The following is an 18,887-nucleotide window of genomic DNA, read 5'->3' on the forward strand; positions in this document are numbered from 1 at the left end:
TCCAGAGAAGGGCAGCAAGGCTGGTGAAGGATCAAAAACACAAGTCCTGTGAGGAGAGGCTGAGTGAACTGGGGTTGTTTAGCCTGGAGAGGAGGAGGCTCAGGGGAAACCCCATCACTCTCCACAGCTCCCTGACCCAGAGGGTATAGCCAGGTGGGGTTGGTCTCTTCTCCCAGACAACCACTGACAGAATGAGAGGACACAGTTTTAAGCTTTACCAGAGGAAGTTTAGGCTGGACATTAGGAAAAACTTCTTCACAGAAAGAGTGATTGGGCATTGGAATGAGCTGCCCAGGAAGGTGGTGGACTAACCATCCCTGGATGTGTTTAAAAAAAGACTGGATGTGGCCCTTAATGCCATGGTGTAGTTGATAAGGTGGTGTTTGGTCATAGGTTGGACTTGGTGATCTTCAAGATCTTTTCTGATCTAATTAATTCTCTGATTCTGTGATAAGATGTCTTAGCAAGCAGGCCCCTGGCTGGGTAATAATTGGCATAGACTCCATGTATTTCAGAAGGCTGAATAATAATCTTTATTAAGAAACCCATTGCTCTTTTATAGACATTTACAATACAGGTGGACCTCACTGGTCCAATCCAAACACCATCACCACTGGCTAATTAAGAACCCACCCTTTGGTAAACAAATCTCCATAACACATTCCACGTGTTCACAACAGCAGGTGCAGCAAGTTAAGAATTGTTTCTCATTCTTTTCTCTGATCTCCTCACAGCCTTTCCCAGCATGATGCCTGGGAGATTATCTGTTTCTCTCTGTGGCCAGGGAGCTGCTGCCACAATAGGGAGTATGATACACCCACCCAATCCCAAGCTTTCTGGCCCAGGTGTCAATGAGGCTATTTTTGAAATGAGTCCCATTGCCCAGCCCAATTCTTTCAGTGTGCCCTGTTGCCACAAGACCTGCTTTTCAAGGCACAGGATGTGGTGTGAGGCCCAGGGTAGGTCCTCAAGCATCCACTGGTGCCTTCTACCACTGTGAGCACGTAGTGCTTGCCTTGGCAGGTTTCAGGCAGCATGATGCAATCAATCTGGCAGGTTCCCCGTGCTTATATTTAGACCACTGCCCCCCACAGGGGCTTTACCCACTTGGCTTGCTTTGATCTCAGCTCATGTTTCACATTCTTGGATAACCTGGCAGGTGGTGGCCATGGTTGAGTCCACACCTCCATCACGAAATCATCTGTGTGTTGCAGCTCTTCCTTGATGACCTGAGGTGTCAGGTGTCACTGAGCTAGAAATAATCCACCCTTATGTTGCCAGGCCAGATCTGCCAGAAATACTTTAACCTTGGCAGCCCAATCCACCTGCCCATTGTTGTGATACTCTTCAGTAGCCTGACTCTCCTGTATGTCTGTATCTAAAATGACAGGCTTTTACAGCTGACTTCTCTACCTGGGCAGTAATGTCGTGGCACACTTCAGCAGCCCAGGTGGGTTTCCCTCTGTACTGCCAACTGGTCATTTTCCATTGGTCCAGGCACCCCCACAGAGCATTTGCTGCCATCCATGTGTCAGTGCAGAGGTAGAGCACTGGCCATTTCCCTTGCTCAGCAGTATCTAGAGGCAGCTGGACAACTTTCAGCTCAGTCAGCAACCTGACTTGATCCACAGTGTTCCTTGATAGCTTCTGTGACACACTGTGTGACTCCACACCATGTGACTCCATATGGCAGCTTTCCATTTTCTCTGAGTCCCTACAATATGACAGGAAGTGTCAGTGAAGAGAGTGTATTGCTTTTCATTTTCTGGTAGCTGGTTGTATGGTGGGGCCTCCTCAGCACATGCCACCTTCTATTCACTGATGATGATGATGACAACAGTCAAAAATTTTCACTGTCAGGCCAGTCCATGATGACTCCCAGGATGCCAGGGAGGTTGGGATTTCCTGTTCAAGCTCTCTGTATGATCAGTGCTATCCACACAGGCCCTGTATGATCAGTGTGTGCTGCAGGGCCTTTCCCTTTGAACACCCAGCCCAGCACTGGGAGCTGGGCTGCCAGGAGCAGCTCTGCTTTGGTGCCAGCCACTGCTGAAGCAGCTCAGAGCCCTTCATAAGCAGGCAGTCTCTCTTTATCAGTTGGGGTGTAGCTGGCCTCAGATATTTCACATTCCCAGCTCCAGAAGCCCAGGGGATGTTCTGGAATCTCTCCAGGTACCTTCTGCCAGAGGCTCCAGGAAGGACCATTCTCCCCAGCTGTGGTGCAGAGCACATCCTTTGCATCCTGGCCTGTCCTGACTGACCAAGGGATACTGCCTGAACAATCTCCTGTTTAATTTGTTCAAAAACTTGTTGTTGCTCAGGACCCCACCTACAATCGTTCTTCTTCCATGCCATGTGATAGAGAAAGTTTACAATCTGACTGTAATCTGCAATGTGCATCCTCCAAAACCCAACAGCACCTGAGGAAAGCCTGTTTCCTTTTTGCTGTTTGCTGAGGACAGAGCTGTTTTGTTGACCATATCTACTGGAATCTGACAACATCCATCTTGCCATTTTGCTCCTAAAGACTGAATTTTCCAGGCAGGTCCCTTGACTTTAGTTTGCTTTATGGCAAAGCTGGCCTTCAGAAGGACTTGGATTACCTTCTCCCCTTTCTCAAAACCTCCTTCTACCCTGTTGCCCCACACATTGATGTCACCAATGTACTGAAATTCCAGCAGGGGTAAGACTTGTCCAGGTACTTGCAAGGAAATTGTAACCTCAATCCTGCAGCCAGGCCTAAGAGAGGGATCATATCTGTGGAGTTATCTCCAAATAACATCCCAGAACAAAGAGCAGCAGCTTCCCATCCCTCCCACTGCAGTGCATGGGCCTCACGATGCAGGACAGTGCATCTCCTCAGCCCCATGAGCTCTGCTGCACACATGTGCCTGTGTTTGGACCCCTCCACTGCCATCATGGAGGCAGCCTGAAAATGTTGGTCCTTCATTTAATGCTGAGCTGGTGCCTCAGCAGCCTGCTCACACTGTGCTGTGCCTTGGGAGGGCTGGGGAAAGAGCTTGGTAGGGCTCTGGTAAAGCCAGAGCTGCAGCAGAAATGGCATCCCTGGCATTCTCACTACTTAATGAGCACTCACTTCTCTCCTAGGTGAGGCCTTGGGGATTAAATACCCTGTGCAAGTGCCCTACAAACGCATTAAGAGCAACCCAGGGTCGGTGATCATAGAGGGACTGCCCCCTGGGATCCCCTTCAGGAAGCCCTGCACCTTTGGCTCCCAGAACCTGGAGAGGATACTGGCTGTTGCTGATAAAATCAAGTTCACTGTGACAAGGTACGTGGTGAGAGGTGTCAGCCATCCTGTGGAGCCAGAGAGGGAGAGAGGAGGGAGCCCCCCTAAAGGCACTCCCTGCTCTGCAGCCCCCTTGGGGCAGGTCTGTAAGTGCCTCCAGAACCCCAAGACAGCAGTTAAGGAGGCAGCTAATGGTTCATCAGAAAGGAGGGGACCATAACACAGACAATCCTGTGGGAAGGCAGTGGCAGGAGAAGAAGGTGCTTGGTGTGATTGATCTGCAGGCACAGAAATCCCAGCCCCCTTTTTAGAAGGCTTGAGACAGATTATTGCTGATGCAGGGCAGTGCTCAGAGCCCTGCTGTGCTTTAGCACCTTCTGTTCATGGCAGGATCCTCTGTGTTTCACAGCCAAAGGGGCTGGACACAAGTGGGAGGGGAGGGAAGAGCACTTCAGTGTTGTATCACACTAAGGTGAGTCAGGAAAAAAATGGGCTTAAGAGTGCCTCTGTCACCCTTTTGCTGGACCGTGTTGTTTGTCTTCTTATCAGTGGGGCATGAGGTACATCATGCTGCCCCAAGCAGGGACCTGATCCCCACAGAGCTCCTGCTGGTCCCACAGGAGCTGTGTGCAGGACAGGCTGATCCCCAGCCTTCCATGGGCCACAGGAGGCTGTTCAGCCAAGGCATGCTTGCTTCTTGGTACCATTTCATTTTCAATTTCCTTTTTTCCTTCTTTTTCACAGGCCTTTTCAAGGACTCATCCCCAAACCTGGTAAGAGATGATCCCTTTTTGCCTAAGCAATGCACTGACTGGGTGTTAAGTGGTGCTCAGGGAGTTGTAAACTGTGGATGGCAAGCAATAATTTAGTCAGCTGCAGGAAGGTTGTTCTACTTCACTTTCCTGGCCTTCCCACTCTGGTTTTGTTGTTGTTTGGTGCATTTGCTGCCTGAGACAGCTGGCCTCAGCAGCACCCATCAGTACTGCTGCTGTTGCCTTGAAATGATGGCATTTTTCTAGAGCTAATCTAGGGCAAGGATCTGTTTTCTGTATTTAAGAAAGCACTCACTTTCTTAAGTGTTTTCTTTAAATAAATCAGTGTTGTAAAGAGCTGGTGGGTTGGGTGGAGAGGGAAGGTTGTGGTAAGGGGTGGTTAACCACAAGGGTCCATGCTGGGCTGCTGTAGCATGGCAGTGAAGGTCCACTCCAGCTCCTGAACATTCCCCAGGCAGATACAGCAGGGAAGACATGGCAGAGGAGAGGACAGGGTGTCCAGGGTGCACTCCATACCCAGCTGCTCAAATCATCATCCCAGAGCCATGTCCTTCACTGTCAGTCCCTGCAGTACTGTCTCTCATTTCTTGGCTGCTCAGAAAAGAGAATTGCTGTCAGAAATGTGGGTAAAAAACCTGTCTTCATTTTAAATGTCTGTAATTACAACTGTTGGAAGAGCACAGATGGGTGCAAAGAACCTTGTCATCTTTATTCATGGCTTCCCATTTCCTTGGCCAGCCTCCATGGCAATGGCACAATTTAGGAAAGACAAATATGACAGACAGGAAAACATTTATATGCCTTTATTGGGAATAGCAGGAAGGTGTTAGAGCTCTAACAAAAGGTGAGCTGTCAATAAAATTCAAGCATGGTCCATGTGTTCACTTCTAGGAAGATTCAGGCATGGTCCATGTGTTCACTTCTAGGAAATTCAGGCATGGTCCATGTGTTCATTTCTAGGAAATTTAGGCATGGTCAGTGTGTTCAATTCTAGGAAATTCAGGCATAGTCAGTGTGTTCAATTCTAGGAAGATTCAGGCATGGTCCATGTGTTCAATTCTAGGAAATTCAGGCATGGTCCATGTGTTCACTTCTAGGAAATTCAGGCATGGTCCTTGTGTTCAATTCTAGGAAATTCAGGCATGGTCAGTGTGTTCAATTCTGTGTCCCTGTGCAGGGCCCAGCCAAGGACAGGGAGATCCCCCAAGATCTCTGTGGAACTTGGCCTTAGACTTGTATCTTTTGGTCCTGAGCAGCAATGTGCCAGCTCACATCAGCTGGACCTAAAATGAGCCCTCACTGAAGCACAAGTTTTGCAGAACTCTGGTTTTCCACAGAATCCCATGGCTGTGTGTACACTCCTCCAGCCACCTCTTGTTTTTCCATTCCCCTGCTCTAAACAGTATAATTCTGTTAAGAGATGTTCATCTGACACAAATCACACCATTAACAAGGGAGCAATTCAGAAGGGAAATACTTCAGGCTGCTACCTGGCTGGGAGACACAGCCTGAGAAAAAGAGATGGAGAGGAAATTGATTTTCTTTTCAATGCACAACATTTTTTCCCTCCTCCTCCAGCTGAATGCTCCCCTCACAGACCAGCCTTCTAGCACAAACCCAAACACATATTTTATGTGTATTTCAGTACCCAAGTGGGCTCAGCAGGTCACAGCATCCCTGCCAGGCTGGGTGCTTCACTCCCTCTCCTCCCACTGAGGTTTTAAATAAGAGCACATACAGGTGAGGGTTTTTTCTTACTTGACATCTCAATTTGTTATAGACAATTTCCCATATTTGCCAAATCTTCAGAGACAGTTTCAGGACTCATAAGTATTTTTTAGTAGTCAGATTACCACTGGAATGTCTCTTCCAGAAAAGAGCTGATTGTATTTTGCCCCTCCCTAATCCCCACTGGCAACACTTAACCCATTGTTTGATTTTCCACCCCTCTACACCAAAGTGGTTGGTGGCAGTACAGTGATGCAGTCACTGCCTTGGCTTTGATTGCTTTTCATCTGCCTTAACAAAATGAATGATTTCCAACTAGCCATAGGTCACTAAAACTTTAAATTAAAGAGTCTTCAATGTTGTGTAGTGAAGCCCTGTAATGTAAAATGAAGAGCAGCAGCATGCTTGGTATTAAAATAAAATCAATGAAAATCACTTTTATTTCACAGAGGAGGGTTAAAATGAAAGCAGTAGTTACTCCCAGGTGTGGCATTGCACAGGTCTCTAAAAGCTGGAAAGCTCAGGAGGTAACATCATAAATGTGAGGAGAGCTAATGGGTTTTGTGGATAATTTTGGCTAAAAAATTACATGAAGTGTACACGTGCTTAGGAAAAAGGGAAATTTGATGTAATTTTAAAATAAAATCACTTTGGAGTGATTTTAGTTGCCTTTAGGTTAAACCTTTAACCTTTTAGGTTAAACTTTTATGGGATTTAATATGCTTTAAAGCTGTGCACCTCCTGCATTGCTGTGCTGCAAAACCAGCACAATTGCAAAGAGCATTCCTGGTAACTGCAGGACCACAGATCTCTTTCCTTTAGGGACACCCATTTTTTAAGTGTAACAGAAACAGGTAAAAGGACTTCAATATAATCTAAGCACCTCATGGGCCTTTTTCTCAAGATAATCTGTAATTTGTATGTTGAGATGGTATTTTTCCTTGAATGGGAGATGGGGGAGTTGCTAGTGCAGGAGCAGCTGGGGGCTGTGTGCCTGCAGGGATGCTGTTTGCAGAAGGAGGTGGATTTTGCAGGGAATGGGGCTCGTTTTTGGAAAAAAGCCCTTCAGCAGTGCAGGTTTGCAGCCTCTCAAAGATGGGACAATGGCCCTGAGGCCACCAGTGCCAGCCCTTCACCTGCATGGCTTCCCCAGGGCCTGCACAACCCTCCTGGCATCCAGAGGTTTTCCTTTTGATTTCCAGTGCCTCTTCTCCACACTGCTGGTCTCTGCTCTGCAAAAGAGACTTTCAAAAGCCCTTTTTGAGAGCAGCATGATCTTGCAGCATTAAACAGGAGTGAGTGAGCGGGGGTGAAGCTCTAGTGCTATAAACACTACATTCATCCTTTTGTTTTTTCTTTCTTGAGGCACAGATACAAAACTGGCTTAATATGAGCCTTTGAAAAATACTATCAAGCATAAGTAATCTAGCACACACACACACATACACACACAAAAAATCTCTCTGTGTGTTAATTTTAATGTGCTTTGATTGAAAATGTAGACCAGCTCCATCTGTCCTATTCCCCAAGCTCCCTACCATCATGATAGATTATTTTCCATACTCCAATTAATAAAGTAGGGCAGGCAGTGTTATTTAATTAAAAAACCCACACATCCAGGCATCCTTTATATATACATATATATATATTTATTTCTTTTTTTAATCACAAGAGCACAATCCTCCTCAAGACTTTGATGAGATGTGCCTCGCATTGGAAACTCCTAGCAAGAAAAATAGAAAAGAGGAAAGCTGTGATGAGGGCTGAGCACATCTTGCTCCATCACCAGGTTGCTTTTCAAAGTCCATATCCATCTCCCTTCACCCCCCAACCCTTTTTAACCCACCAGCCAGGCCTGGGGTGATTATTTTTGAGTGTTCAACTGGTCACTGTTTCTAGTCTAAGGTGAAAATTCAGGCAGGTTGAATATATGTGTGTGTGTATAAAAATTATTATTTTTATATATGGATAATTATGAGGGTTAAAATTCAAGCAGGTGTGAATAGCTGTGGAGCTTCAAAGCCTGTTTATAAGCATGTTTGTGATTCCAATCACCTTTTTGTTTCCCTAGCTTTGGTCTCCTTTCCCCATTTGCTTCTGTGTGTGGCATCCTCACTGTCCAGAGGGCAGCACATCACCCAGCTCATCCAAGCCCTTGTGTTCACTCTGCTCTTTCCTTCCTCCTGCTCTCCACCACCCTCACATCCTGTTGTGTCCTTCAGAGACCCCATCCCCCTCATTTTTCAGGGTGAGATGGGTGCCATTCCATCCTGGCATGTCCATCCTTGCAGGACAGTTGCCCTGAACCTGGTGGGATGATTCCTATGGTTCAGGGCTAAATGCCACCTTTGAGTTAACAGGACAAGAAATTTGAATTACCTTTCTTAAGGTAATTTCATAAGAGCACCTTGAAATGCTGCAAAAGCCTTTGAGTTGCTGCCAGGCAAAGGAAATGCCATGCTGCCTTTTCTCAACCAGTTCTGAGCCATATTGGAAAGATCCTGCCATATGTTCTCTCTCTCCCTTGCTGCCTGCAGCCTGCCTGTGCTCCTGCCTGCATTCCTCCTTCACAGAAGCCATGCCAGGACCTTGCTCCCTCTTGGCTTGGACTCCAGCTTGGCTTTCCCAGCGCCAGCATGACCCATCTGCATCTCCTCCCCTCTGCATAAGCATTTAGTGCAGTTGGTGTTGTCCACAGGGTGTCACCAGAGATTTAGGGCACCAAGCTGCAGAAATAATTTCTCATTTTGGGGCAGGATCCTGCAGCATGGCAGTGAGAGGCACTGCTGCAGCTACTTATGGCAGAATTTGTCTTCCTGCAGCTCAGGGGTGAAGAGCCCCAGCTCATGTGGGTCTGCACCCAAAGCTCAGTGCCTGCAGCTGCCCTGGGCAGAGCCACTTGTATTTTTCTGTTCCTTTGAGCTGCTGAACTGAAGGGCTCTCCTCCCCCTGCAGGGACCAGCAGAGCTCTGTGCTGCAGTGGCTGCTCTCCTGAGCCTGCTTGAAATGGGGAACACGTATTGTCAGCTAGGTATTTGGAGCTACTTCAGATTGCTTATGCCTCTGCTTAGGAGATTTGGACACATGCTCCTGCTGTCTCCCAAGTCCCCTTCTGTTTGCTGGTGTCAGCTCACTGCAGTGTGGCATCAAGAGCCTCCCCTCTGGGCCCCTTCCTTGCCCTGGGGCTGCAGCCCTGACCTCCCCACAGCTCTCCCTGTGGCTGTCACTTCAGCCGGATGAGCCACTTCATTCCTCCTTTTGCCCATCATGCAAATCCAGGCCATAGTCCCATCCCTGGCTGTTTTTCCAGAGGAAGTTAATTTCTTTTTATGTCACTGATCACTTTGGAGTCAGTGGCAAGCACCAGCCTCTCCTTAGGGATTCCTTTTTCTCCCATTTCTCCTATTGATGCAGAACTGTCATGATCTCCCTGTTTGCTTTTCATCTGCTTTAACCTGAGGGGTTTTTTTTTCTCCTCTGGCACTGGAACAGCTGTGCAAGGCAGCTGCTGCTGCTCTGGCACATGCCATAAATGCTGTCATTTGGCCATGCATCCTTATGCACATGTGGACCTTGAGCTGCTCAGGAGAGCCAAAGGGATGCTTAAGCAAATTCCAGCAAAGCAGGTCCTGGTATGAGGTGGAGAGCCCAGCTCACCAGTAAATAACCTGCCAGGCAGTTATTAGCTACCAAAACTGTGCCAAGGGGCCAGAGGAATTTTAATCCTGGGTTTTGCTTTTGTTTGTGACCGAGAAACCAAGCTGCAGCACTCATGGATCTCTTTTTCTTTCTCTTTTTTGTTTTTTGTCTCCCATTACCTTGTGCTGTAGCCCCTAGACGGATAACATCTTTGGAAAAAGCCTATGCTGCTCTCAATGGTACGTAGCTCAGGTGGTGCATCGTAGATGGTAGCAGACAAGAAATGCTCTTACTTGTGTTTTAGTATGGGAATGAAAATGTCTAAACGCCCCAAATTTCAGGTATTGTTTTTTCTGTGGTATGCAGAACTGAATGATACAGTGTTTTATTGTTGTTATTAATCCTTTCTGCATTTCTAAGCACTGCTGCTGCAGTCCCTGAGCATCGCTGCCATCACTCCAGCCAAACCAACCTGCCACGTTCTTCTCATCTTCATCCACGTGTCCCAGCAATTAATTTGTTACAAATCCACTTGCCATTCATAAGGAGAGCTTCCATGGGGTTGGGTTGGGGTTGGTTTTGCTTTGCTTTAACACAGACTCTGGGTCAGGGCTGGTGAGCAGCCATGAAGGCCCCAGGGATGTACGACAGACTGGTGTACAGGAGTAAGGAAGAGCTGGCCTGTGCCTGTGGCAGGGCATGGCACAGCAGATCCAGCTGGGATGTTGGCTGGGGGTCTAGGTGTTAATTGCTGCTGCCACAAGTTTGTAGCCCTGCTTTGAAAACATACATATGTTAAGCTAATTCAAACTGCATTTAAACCTGAGTTACTGCAGAATAGCCTCAGGAAAGTCAGCACATTTATTCTGGATTTACACAGGGGTGTAACTGAATTGCAGCCATGGAAGCTGGAAGGGGAAAGAAAGACTCCTCTTAGGATTCAGGGCCAGATCCCAGGCTGCTGTAAGGAGCCTGCCCTCAGCCTGCCAGCTGAGTATCTCTTTAATGAGTCTGGGATTGCTTGCAGAAAGGATCTGAGCCATATTTTCAGTGAGATGTGTTGGGCAGTGGCAGTTTTCCTGATGAAACAGGCTTCAGGACAAGTCTTTGGGTAACAGGAGGTTGTTACTCCATGAGCAGTGGCTGAGCAGAGGCCAGGCATCCCCCTGAGCAGTGTTTGAGGGCATGGGAAGGAAGAAGGATCCATTGGGTACCCTGCCCAGCTATGCTGTGGCTTCACACTGAGATCAAGGTTCTGCACATGACATCAGGAACACAGACAGAGCCATTATTTATCCATGGGATACCTTGGATTTGGTTTTGTGTGGGTTTTTTGAGTCACTAGAAGAATAAGCAGTGGTTTGGATTCTATTGCCCAACAGCAGACACCTAAACCTCAGTTTTTGTAATTACTAAAAGCAGCTTGGTGTCTCTCAAAGAAATGTTAAGCTCTGACAAGTCCTATGGAAAAAAGGAAGTGGTGCTTTAAAAATGTGACCACTTGTATGTAAATGCCTGTTGAGTGCAGCGGTGCTGACATCAGGAAAGCAGAATTGGGGAAAAAATCAACTAGCTGCTATTTTAATTAAAAAAAAAAAAGATAGCACAGACCTGAAGCCACTAAACCTGCTTCATGGGAAGGACTCAGCACATTTCAGAAGCACCAGTGGCTCCCTTGATTTACTTCTTCCTTCAGTTCACTCCCTGAGCTGATGAATTCCAAACCCAAAGGGGTAAAGTCAAAGGGAGATGGAGACCCCTCTTGCCTGGGCACAGAGGGGTAAGTCCCTGGGAAGCAGTGCCACTGGCCAGAGGCTCCTCTTTGGCTTCACTGTTATGCATGCTCAGTTCCAGGATTTTCATGACATTTGTTTGTGTCCTTGAATGGGAATTTGGGAGTAGTGCCCACCTCAAGGTGGAAAGAACAAGATCCCTTGGGATCTTTTTCCTTGCACTTGGGTCACTTGGGGCAGGAGCAGAAAGGAAAGACCTGCTGCATTTTTCAGTCCCAGAGAATTAAATGAGTGAGAACACTGAATTTTGGTGTGTCTTTGTCTGCTACCATCTACACATCCATACGGGTACGTATGTACAGCCCAGAAACTGAGCAGTGATGACAGGGAAGTCACAGAGGGAGCCCTCAGGGCTGTCCCCTCTGGTGCTCCATGGCCTCCAGAGTGGCACTGCAAGGCATCACTTAGAAATCTCCATCTGCTGTATTTATGTTTTGCTTCATGCCATTCAAGCTGCTTTGCTGCCATTTCCAGATTTGAAGCACCCCTGAGCTCTCTTTGCAGAAAGTTCTTGGGTTGTTTTTGGTTTTGTTTTTGTGTTTTTAGGTGTTTTTTTGGTTTTAGTTTTGTTTTTTTGGGGTTTTTTTGTTTGTTTTTTTTTGTGTGTGTGTAATATCCAGGCAAAGCAATTGTTTTCCAGGTGGAGAAGAGGCTTTTTTGAGGCTGTACCCTGCAGTAGCAGGGTGCAGAGGTTTGAGGTTGTCAGCTTCTCTCCAGAGCAGCAGAGTGGCTGAGATGTGAGATGGGATCTTTCTGCACTGAAATCAGTCCCATGCAGGGGACAGGGACTTGCAGTGGATTTTCACCTTGCATTTAAAACTAAACTTCCAGCCATGTGTTTGCTTGAAACTAAAACAAAAATCATATGATTGCTCAAAATAATAAAAAATCATAATCATGTGATTGCACAAAATGAAACTGAATAGCTGCAGACGGGGGGCAGAGGATGCCTTGATCCCTCATGCCAAGATTTGCAGGGGTCACCTTGATGCTGTAAAAGCCCACTGTGAATAGCTCTTTTGAGACCCCACCTGAAGCTGAGGCCTCCAGCACAAGAAAGACCTGAACCTGTTGGAATGAGTCCAAAGGAGGCCACAAACTCACCCAAGAGCTGGAGCACTCCTGCTCTGGAGCCAGGCTGGGACAGCTGAAGTGTTCACCTGAAGAAGAAAAGGCTCTAGGGAGAGTAGCCAGAGTCTGGTCTAGACTCTTAGAGCCCCTTGCAGTGCCTAAAGAGGCTCCAGGAGAGCTGGAAAGGGGCTTTGAACAAGGGCCTGAACAAGGTCTCCTGGCAGCCTCTGCCCCCAAAATGTCCTGAGGGCTGGGTTCAAACCTCTTGGCTCAAAGCATTAACAAAAAGACTGATTAAATGTTGTTTGAGACACCTGAGGATGCCAATACTAGAGATGGGATTTGGGCAGCACTTCCCAGCACCTCCTTCTACCCTTTTGAGCCACCCTCCACCATCACCTGAGCCAGCACTTGCACAGAGCACACAGCACTGTGTCTGTAAGGCACACCTTGCTGTGTCTGGCCATGGCAGCAACTTGGAACTGGATGGTCTCAGAAGGTCCTTTTTAACCCAAACCATGCAGTGGTTCCATGATTTTTACCCAGTGGCTTCCAGCCTGGGGGACAGTGCCTGCCTTGGGTGCAGTGAGGATGTTCTTGGGGAGGAGACAAGGTGGGGAGTCCACCCCACTGAGCTGGTGCTGCATGGTGCATCCCAGCTTGCTGGGGTGACCACAGCAAGAGGCAGATAAGGTGTGTTCACTTGGTACTTTATACCTCTGGGGAAAAAAAGGCATTAAAGGGACAGGTTAGAGTTAGGGTCATTTGAGTCTAGGTCAGAGGTTAAGGTCATGACCCCAGTCATTTGTCCTGGAGTGTCCTGCTAAACAGCTGAGTGTAAAAATCTACTGACTTAGGCACAGTGACGTGAGAGAATGGAAGAGAAACTGTTCTCCAAGCTGATTATATGGCATGTTATAAAACAATACTTCACTTAGGAGCTTAGCCAAAAAAGTGCTCTCTCATTCCTTGATGTCCCTTGTGGGAGCACTCATGGCACTGAGGGCTTGAGTCTTCACTGCTTTGCATTTTTTCTAGTCATTTACAGCCCCGCAGAGTAGATATAAAACGCTTTTAGCTGCGGCAGCACATGGCAAATGGAGACCTGGCAGCATTTTAGAGCTGCTTTGCCCAGCTCTGAAAGGTGTGGCAGGGTGCAAGCACAGAGCAGCCCCTCTGAGGTGTCCCCAGGCCCACAGGGACAGGGATGCTGTCCTGCATTGTGTCAGGAAGATTGGTTTTCCAGGGGCTCAGAAGGAAACAAGTTGACCCCTGTTCTTTCTTGCTTTTGCAGATGAGGATGATGCCAACAGGCTTGGAGAGAAGGTGATTCTGCGGGAGCAAGTGAAAGAGCTTTTCAATGAAAAATACGGTGAGTCTCTGCTCGTACACATCACAGGGTGAGGCTGGTTCTGCTGAGAGCAGCCACAGTTAAAATTATTTCCACAAAGGCCTCTATTTATAGCCCAAGCCCATGGCAGCTGCTGCAGCACAGATATTGTCCTGCTGCTCCGTGTTACAGCCTTCCCCAGGGATAGGGGGAAGGCTAGGGCTAAGTTTATAGATAGTTGGGTGGCTGGGATAAATGTGTAGGGTAGCAGTCCTAGGAGGTTAATGAGTAGGAGGAAGATTATGAGGGATGTTAAAATTAGGCCTTATTTGTGTCCTTTTTTGTCTAGGGGCATTATTAGTTGTTTTGTAACTAGGTTGATAAACCATAGCTGGAGGGTTGAGAGTTGGTTAGTAATTCATTGATTGTCTAGGGATGGTAGTAAGAGAGCTGGGAATGTTATTGAGATGAGGATTAGTGGGATTCCTAGGAGGGATGGGCTTGAAAATTGGTCAAAGAAGCTTAAGTTCATGGTCAGGTTCAGGGGACAGGTGTGTCTCACTCTTGGCAGGTGGGACCATTACCTTCTTGTTGGCAGCTCATCCTTGGAGAGGGGAAGGGGTCGTGGCAAAATGCAGCACAGCAGCAGGATTTGTTCACTCTGATGTCAGCCTTTGTTGGGACAAACTCTGTGGGAGGAAAGCCAGAAATGTGGCTGTGCAGCCCTAACAGCTTCATGTTTTGGGGCTGCAGAGATGCAAGGTGGGAGCAGGCTCTTACAGTCAGAAACAGCACAGGAGTGAGGGATGCTCTCTGCTCCCCAGTGAGCAGGAAATGAAGGGGTACCCAGAGAGGTGAGCAGCAGGTTTACCTGTACAGAAGGAAGGGCTTTTCATGCAGCAAGGAATTAAACTGAGGTGTATCACTGCCACAGGATGTGGAGGCTAAAGAGATAAATTGATTGGAGAAATGGGCAGGAGTGATGTGGTGTGATGTGGTGTGATGTGGTGTGGTGTGATGTGATGTGATGTGATGTGATGTGATGTGATGTGATGTGATGATGAGGATGGCTTTGATCTCCACCCCAGTGACCCCCAGACCTGCTGATGTACAGAGGCAAGAGGAAATGGGCAAATCTCTTCCATTTCCCCTCTGTCCTGGGCTGTTTTGCATGCTGCTGCTGCTGGTCCAGCCATGGGTTTGGGCAAGTGTGGCAGTGTGTGTGTTCTGAACTCACCTGAGGCTCCTGGCAGAATTCTAAATAGAGAGTAACAGAGCAGACAGTAAATTGGGCAGGTACATGTAAAATGTCTGGGTGGGATGTGACTACAGCAAAGGTTGGGCACCATAGCAGCCATGGCATCCCAATGTCCCCCAGGGCTCTTGGTCCTTCCGTTGGTTGGTTCTGGAGCCCTGCAGTCTCGGGGTTTCTGTGGTCGAGATGACCCCAAGGTGTTAGAAAGTCTCTTTTTCCCAGCCCTGAGATCATGATTCCTCAGCTCTGGTTTTCAAGGTTGTTTATTTTCTGTTATCTATTACATTCTTTTACTGACCTGCTGAGATCTGTCTAGCAAGTTGGTCTGTGGCACACTGACACCCTCGGGGTGGTGTTACCTTTTTACACTAAAAACTACGTGTACTTTATTTACAATAATTTTCCAATACCTAATACCTACGTTAGACAGTGTGTTTCTACTCTAAATCAATCCAAAAGTGCCACCATCACAGCAGAAGATGGAGGCTAAGAAGAAGAAAGAAGAAGGACAAGGCACACCCAGATTCCTCCATCTTGGCTTCTGAAGCCCCATTCTAAAAACCCAAAATTCTACTTTTCACCCTGTGATAAATTAACTACATTCTATTTAAACTCTTGTGGCTTGTAAATCTTCATCTAAGGTTGGTAATTGTTTCCATTGGTTAAAATCAAAGCCACAGGTGTCTCTGGCTGCGTGTCAAGGTCTCTGAGCCCCCTGGCAGGGGCTCGAGCCATCCAAGGCAGCCGGAGGGATGTCCTGAGTTCCGACACTGCAGGGTAAAGCTGTTGTGCTGTCCTCTGTTCTGCCCTTACAGGAGAGGCTCTGGGCTTGAACAGGCCTGTCATGGTGCCCTATAAACTCATCAGGGACAGTCCTGACTCTGTGGAGGTTACGGGGCTGCCGGACGATATCCCGTTCAGAAATCCCAACACCTACGACATTCATCGGCTGGAGAAGATCCTGAAGGCACGGGAGAGCATCCGAATAGTGATTATAAACCAGCTCCAGTAAGTTTTCCCAGCTTTGTGATGGGGGATGTTTCTGTTTGTTAAGGGTTGTCCTTGCTTCTTCAGCCATAAGCAGAGCAGCTCACCCTGAGGCCACCAGAGCCACCACATACCTGTGGATGACATGCTCCATCCCTGGCATCCACTGTCCTGTGCTGCAGGGAGGTACCTGCCCATGGGTGGGCACACTGAAGGGTTACAGGGCCAATCTGTCCCCTCTTTCTTCTGTGATTTGGGATGGTGATGCTGGGATGTGACATGGGGGCTGGTAACTCAGAGACCCAGCTGAGCTCTTTCAGGTTGCTTCTCTCCAGGATGCACTGGGGATGCTCCCAAGTCCCCTCTCCACACAAAGGGGTGTTGGAGGAGTCAGCTCAGGCTCAGGGTCTGGGCTGTGTCCCAGCACAGGCAGGCACACAGGGTGAAACCACTGACTCATGCCTTGTCTCTTCCACAGGCCATTTGCTGAAATCTGCACCGAGGCCAAACAAACAGGTAAGGGAAGGGCTGGGACATAACTGTGGCTTTCCTGGCACTGTGGGAGAGAAAATGGGTGGGAGTTGTGAGGTGGTGTTTGAACCTCCCACATGGGGAGAAGATCCTACCTACGAAAAGTTAGGCTCAGCATCTGTTCCAGAGTAAACTATCCTCTTGGAGGATTCCACTTCTGTGAGCTGTGGGAAGACTGGGCTGTTTGGCTCAAACTTTCAGCATGTTCTGGAGGATGTGATTATCCTTCTCCCATTAGCAATTTACTCACCATGAGAAATTTATTCCCTGGTTAAAGCCCTTAATTTGAGCCATCATTTAGCAGTTGAATTTCTAAGGCAACGAAGTTTTCTGTCATCACTGGGCATGTGTTTCTCTCTCTGTCCCATCATCCTGATAAATCTCAGACAGTTTTAATCAAATGTGTCAGAATTAGCAGTCCTAGAGATAACTACAATCCTGTGTTTTATGAAAAGAGGTGGATGGATAGAGAAGGGAGATGTGGCAAGGCAGAGCATGCCTGCAGTGTGAGCAAAGCTGGCAGCTCTGTGCCACTCATGGAGGCCAAGCCTGTGCCACCAGGGGCAGCACTGCAGGGGGATGCCCTGTGGAGGGCAAGGTCACAGTGGCAACATGAGTCCCCAGATTCAGGGACCACTCTCAGGGCTTGGACACCTCATGCCTTCCCTCTCTCCTTGCAGACAAAGACATCAGTGTTCCCAAACGGAAGCGGAAGAGGATCTCCGAAGGGAACTCGGTATCTTCCTCTTCCTCTTCTTCCTCTTCTTCTTCTTCCAATATGGAGTCTACATCATCAACAAATCAGATCTCGCTTGTGGTAAAGCCTTCCAGATATTAGGGGGGTTACTGCCTACCTATCTTTCTGCTTCAGGATGCTGCTCTGTTCTGCTCGAGCTGTCACCACCTCCCTGCGCCTGACAAACACTATAAAGTGTGATGTAAAATGGCACAAGCAGGTTTGGCAAAGGAGGAGACACGCCTGTGGGGCTGTCTTTTTCTGCAGGGTTTGTCTGGGGGAGGTCAGCAGAGCGAGCCTGACACCCCCAGGGGCTCTCCTGCATTGCTGCAGTGTGCCTCAGGGTGCTCAGCTTTAGTGGGTGCTGCATCTGAGACAGGCTCAAGCAAATCCCTCCACGCCCCTGGGTTCACACTCGAGTGCTGGTGACATCACCTCAGGTCTGTGGTGCCCCTCAGCAGAACCCAGTGGTTCCCCACAGTCCAGGCTGTGCTGGGTGTACCTCTAGCTCAGTTCCTGGAGTAATGCAGAGTTCTAGAATGCCACAAAACAGGAAAAATAGGAGATAAATTCAGGCAGATGCATACAACTGCACTCCAGATGATACCAAATAAAATTTCCCAAAAATGCACAAGAGAAATAAAAACTTTCAAGGGTTTTTGTCAAGTTTGCTAATGGTGTTTTGGTTTGGGGTTGGTTCTTTTCTCTTACTTGGAAAGTGGGAGCAACAGCCAGTTGTTGGAACATGTCAGAGATTTGATGTTTGCATGGTTTTGTGTTGTGTCCTAACGGAGACTTTTGCCTTCTTTTCTCTCCCTCTCTTTCAGCAATGGCCCATGAACATGTACATGTTAGACTATGGTGGTCTAAACGTCCAGATCCCAGGACCTATTAACTATTAGACCTCAATATCAAATAAGAACCTCAAATGAAAGAAAAAATAAATAAATGTAATTTATGTAAAAAGTGTATATTCCAATATGTATCGATGCCTTTTAGTTTTTCCAATGATTTTTACACTATATTCCTGCCATCAAGGCCTTTTTAAATAAAAATAAAAAGTGTTGCCTTGCTCTTAAAAGTACTTATTTTATTGCATATTGTATTGATAAATAACATTTACAGGTAAGAATAAGGGCAGAAGGGCACCCCTTGGACAGGCCTTGTTGGGCTCTGGCAGCTCAGTAAATCCTTAGTGTCATCAGTGCCTGAAGCCAAGAGGTCTGAAATGTTTTAATGCTTCATTTAATTCAGCTCAAAGGTGTAAAAATTTGTGTACAGAGCTGCCAGAGGAGTGGTACCAAACTGCAGTGGTGACAGGAGGGAGCCAGCCCTCCCAAGCATCAGTCACCTTCACCCATGAGTTCTGTTGGCTCTGAAGCCCAAGTGCATTTGGATTAAGGGAGAAGGAGGTTTCAGGCCCCCCCCAAGAGGTGAAATCCCCCCAAGCCCTCCTGTGTCAAGTCTCCTGCCATCCCAGGAAAGGCACAGAAAGATTGGATTGTGTGCATTTAACTGGCATTTGAACCAGGAAAAATTTTCAGCCATAGAAGTCCTTAAAGATTTATGGTGTTATGATTATCCTTCTGTGATTTTATGGGAGGCTTTGATGCCTTTTGGGGAAGGAAGGTCCCATGATAGAATAGTGGAATTGTTTAATTTGGGAAAGATCTGTAAGATTGAGTCCAACCTTAACCCAGCCCTGCCATGTTCACCACTAAACCACATCTAAGGACCACATCCCCATGTTTCTTGAATGGTGGCAGGATGATGGTGATGCTTGCACTTTCCTGG

The 18,887-nt window shown here is 47.5% G+C and overlaps 1 protein-coding gene across 1 annotated transcript in view; it reads left to right on the top strand.

Moving 5' to 3' along the window:
• Positions 1-18,174, top strand: part of GTF2IRD1 (GTF2I repeat domain containing 1) — a 48,053-nt gene extending 29,879 nt beyond the window's left edge. The window contains 8 exon segments of the mRNA XM_031060371.1: positions 3,109-3,292; positions 3,995-4,023; positions 9,582-9,629; positions 13,549-13,626; positions 15,655-15,847; positions 16,305-16,342; positions 17,038-17,174; positions 17,921-18,174. Of these exon segments, the coding sequence (XP_030916231.1) occupies positions 3,109-3,292; positions 3,995-4,023; positions 9,582-9,629; positions 13,549-13,626; positions 15,655-15,847; positions 16,305-16,342; positions 17,038-17,174; positions 17,921-17,995 (782 nt within the window). The 3' untranslated portion in view covers positions 17,996-18,174.
• Positions 18,175-18,887: the final 713 nt, after the last annotated feature.

Source organism: Geospiza fortis, unplaced genomic scaffold, assembly GCF_000277835.1.
Source record: "Geospiza fortis unplaced genomic scaffold, GeoFor_1.0 scaffold59, whole genome shotgun sequence".
NCBI lineage: Eukaryota > Metazoa > Chordata > Aves > Passeriformes > Thraupidae > Geospiza > Geospiza fortis.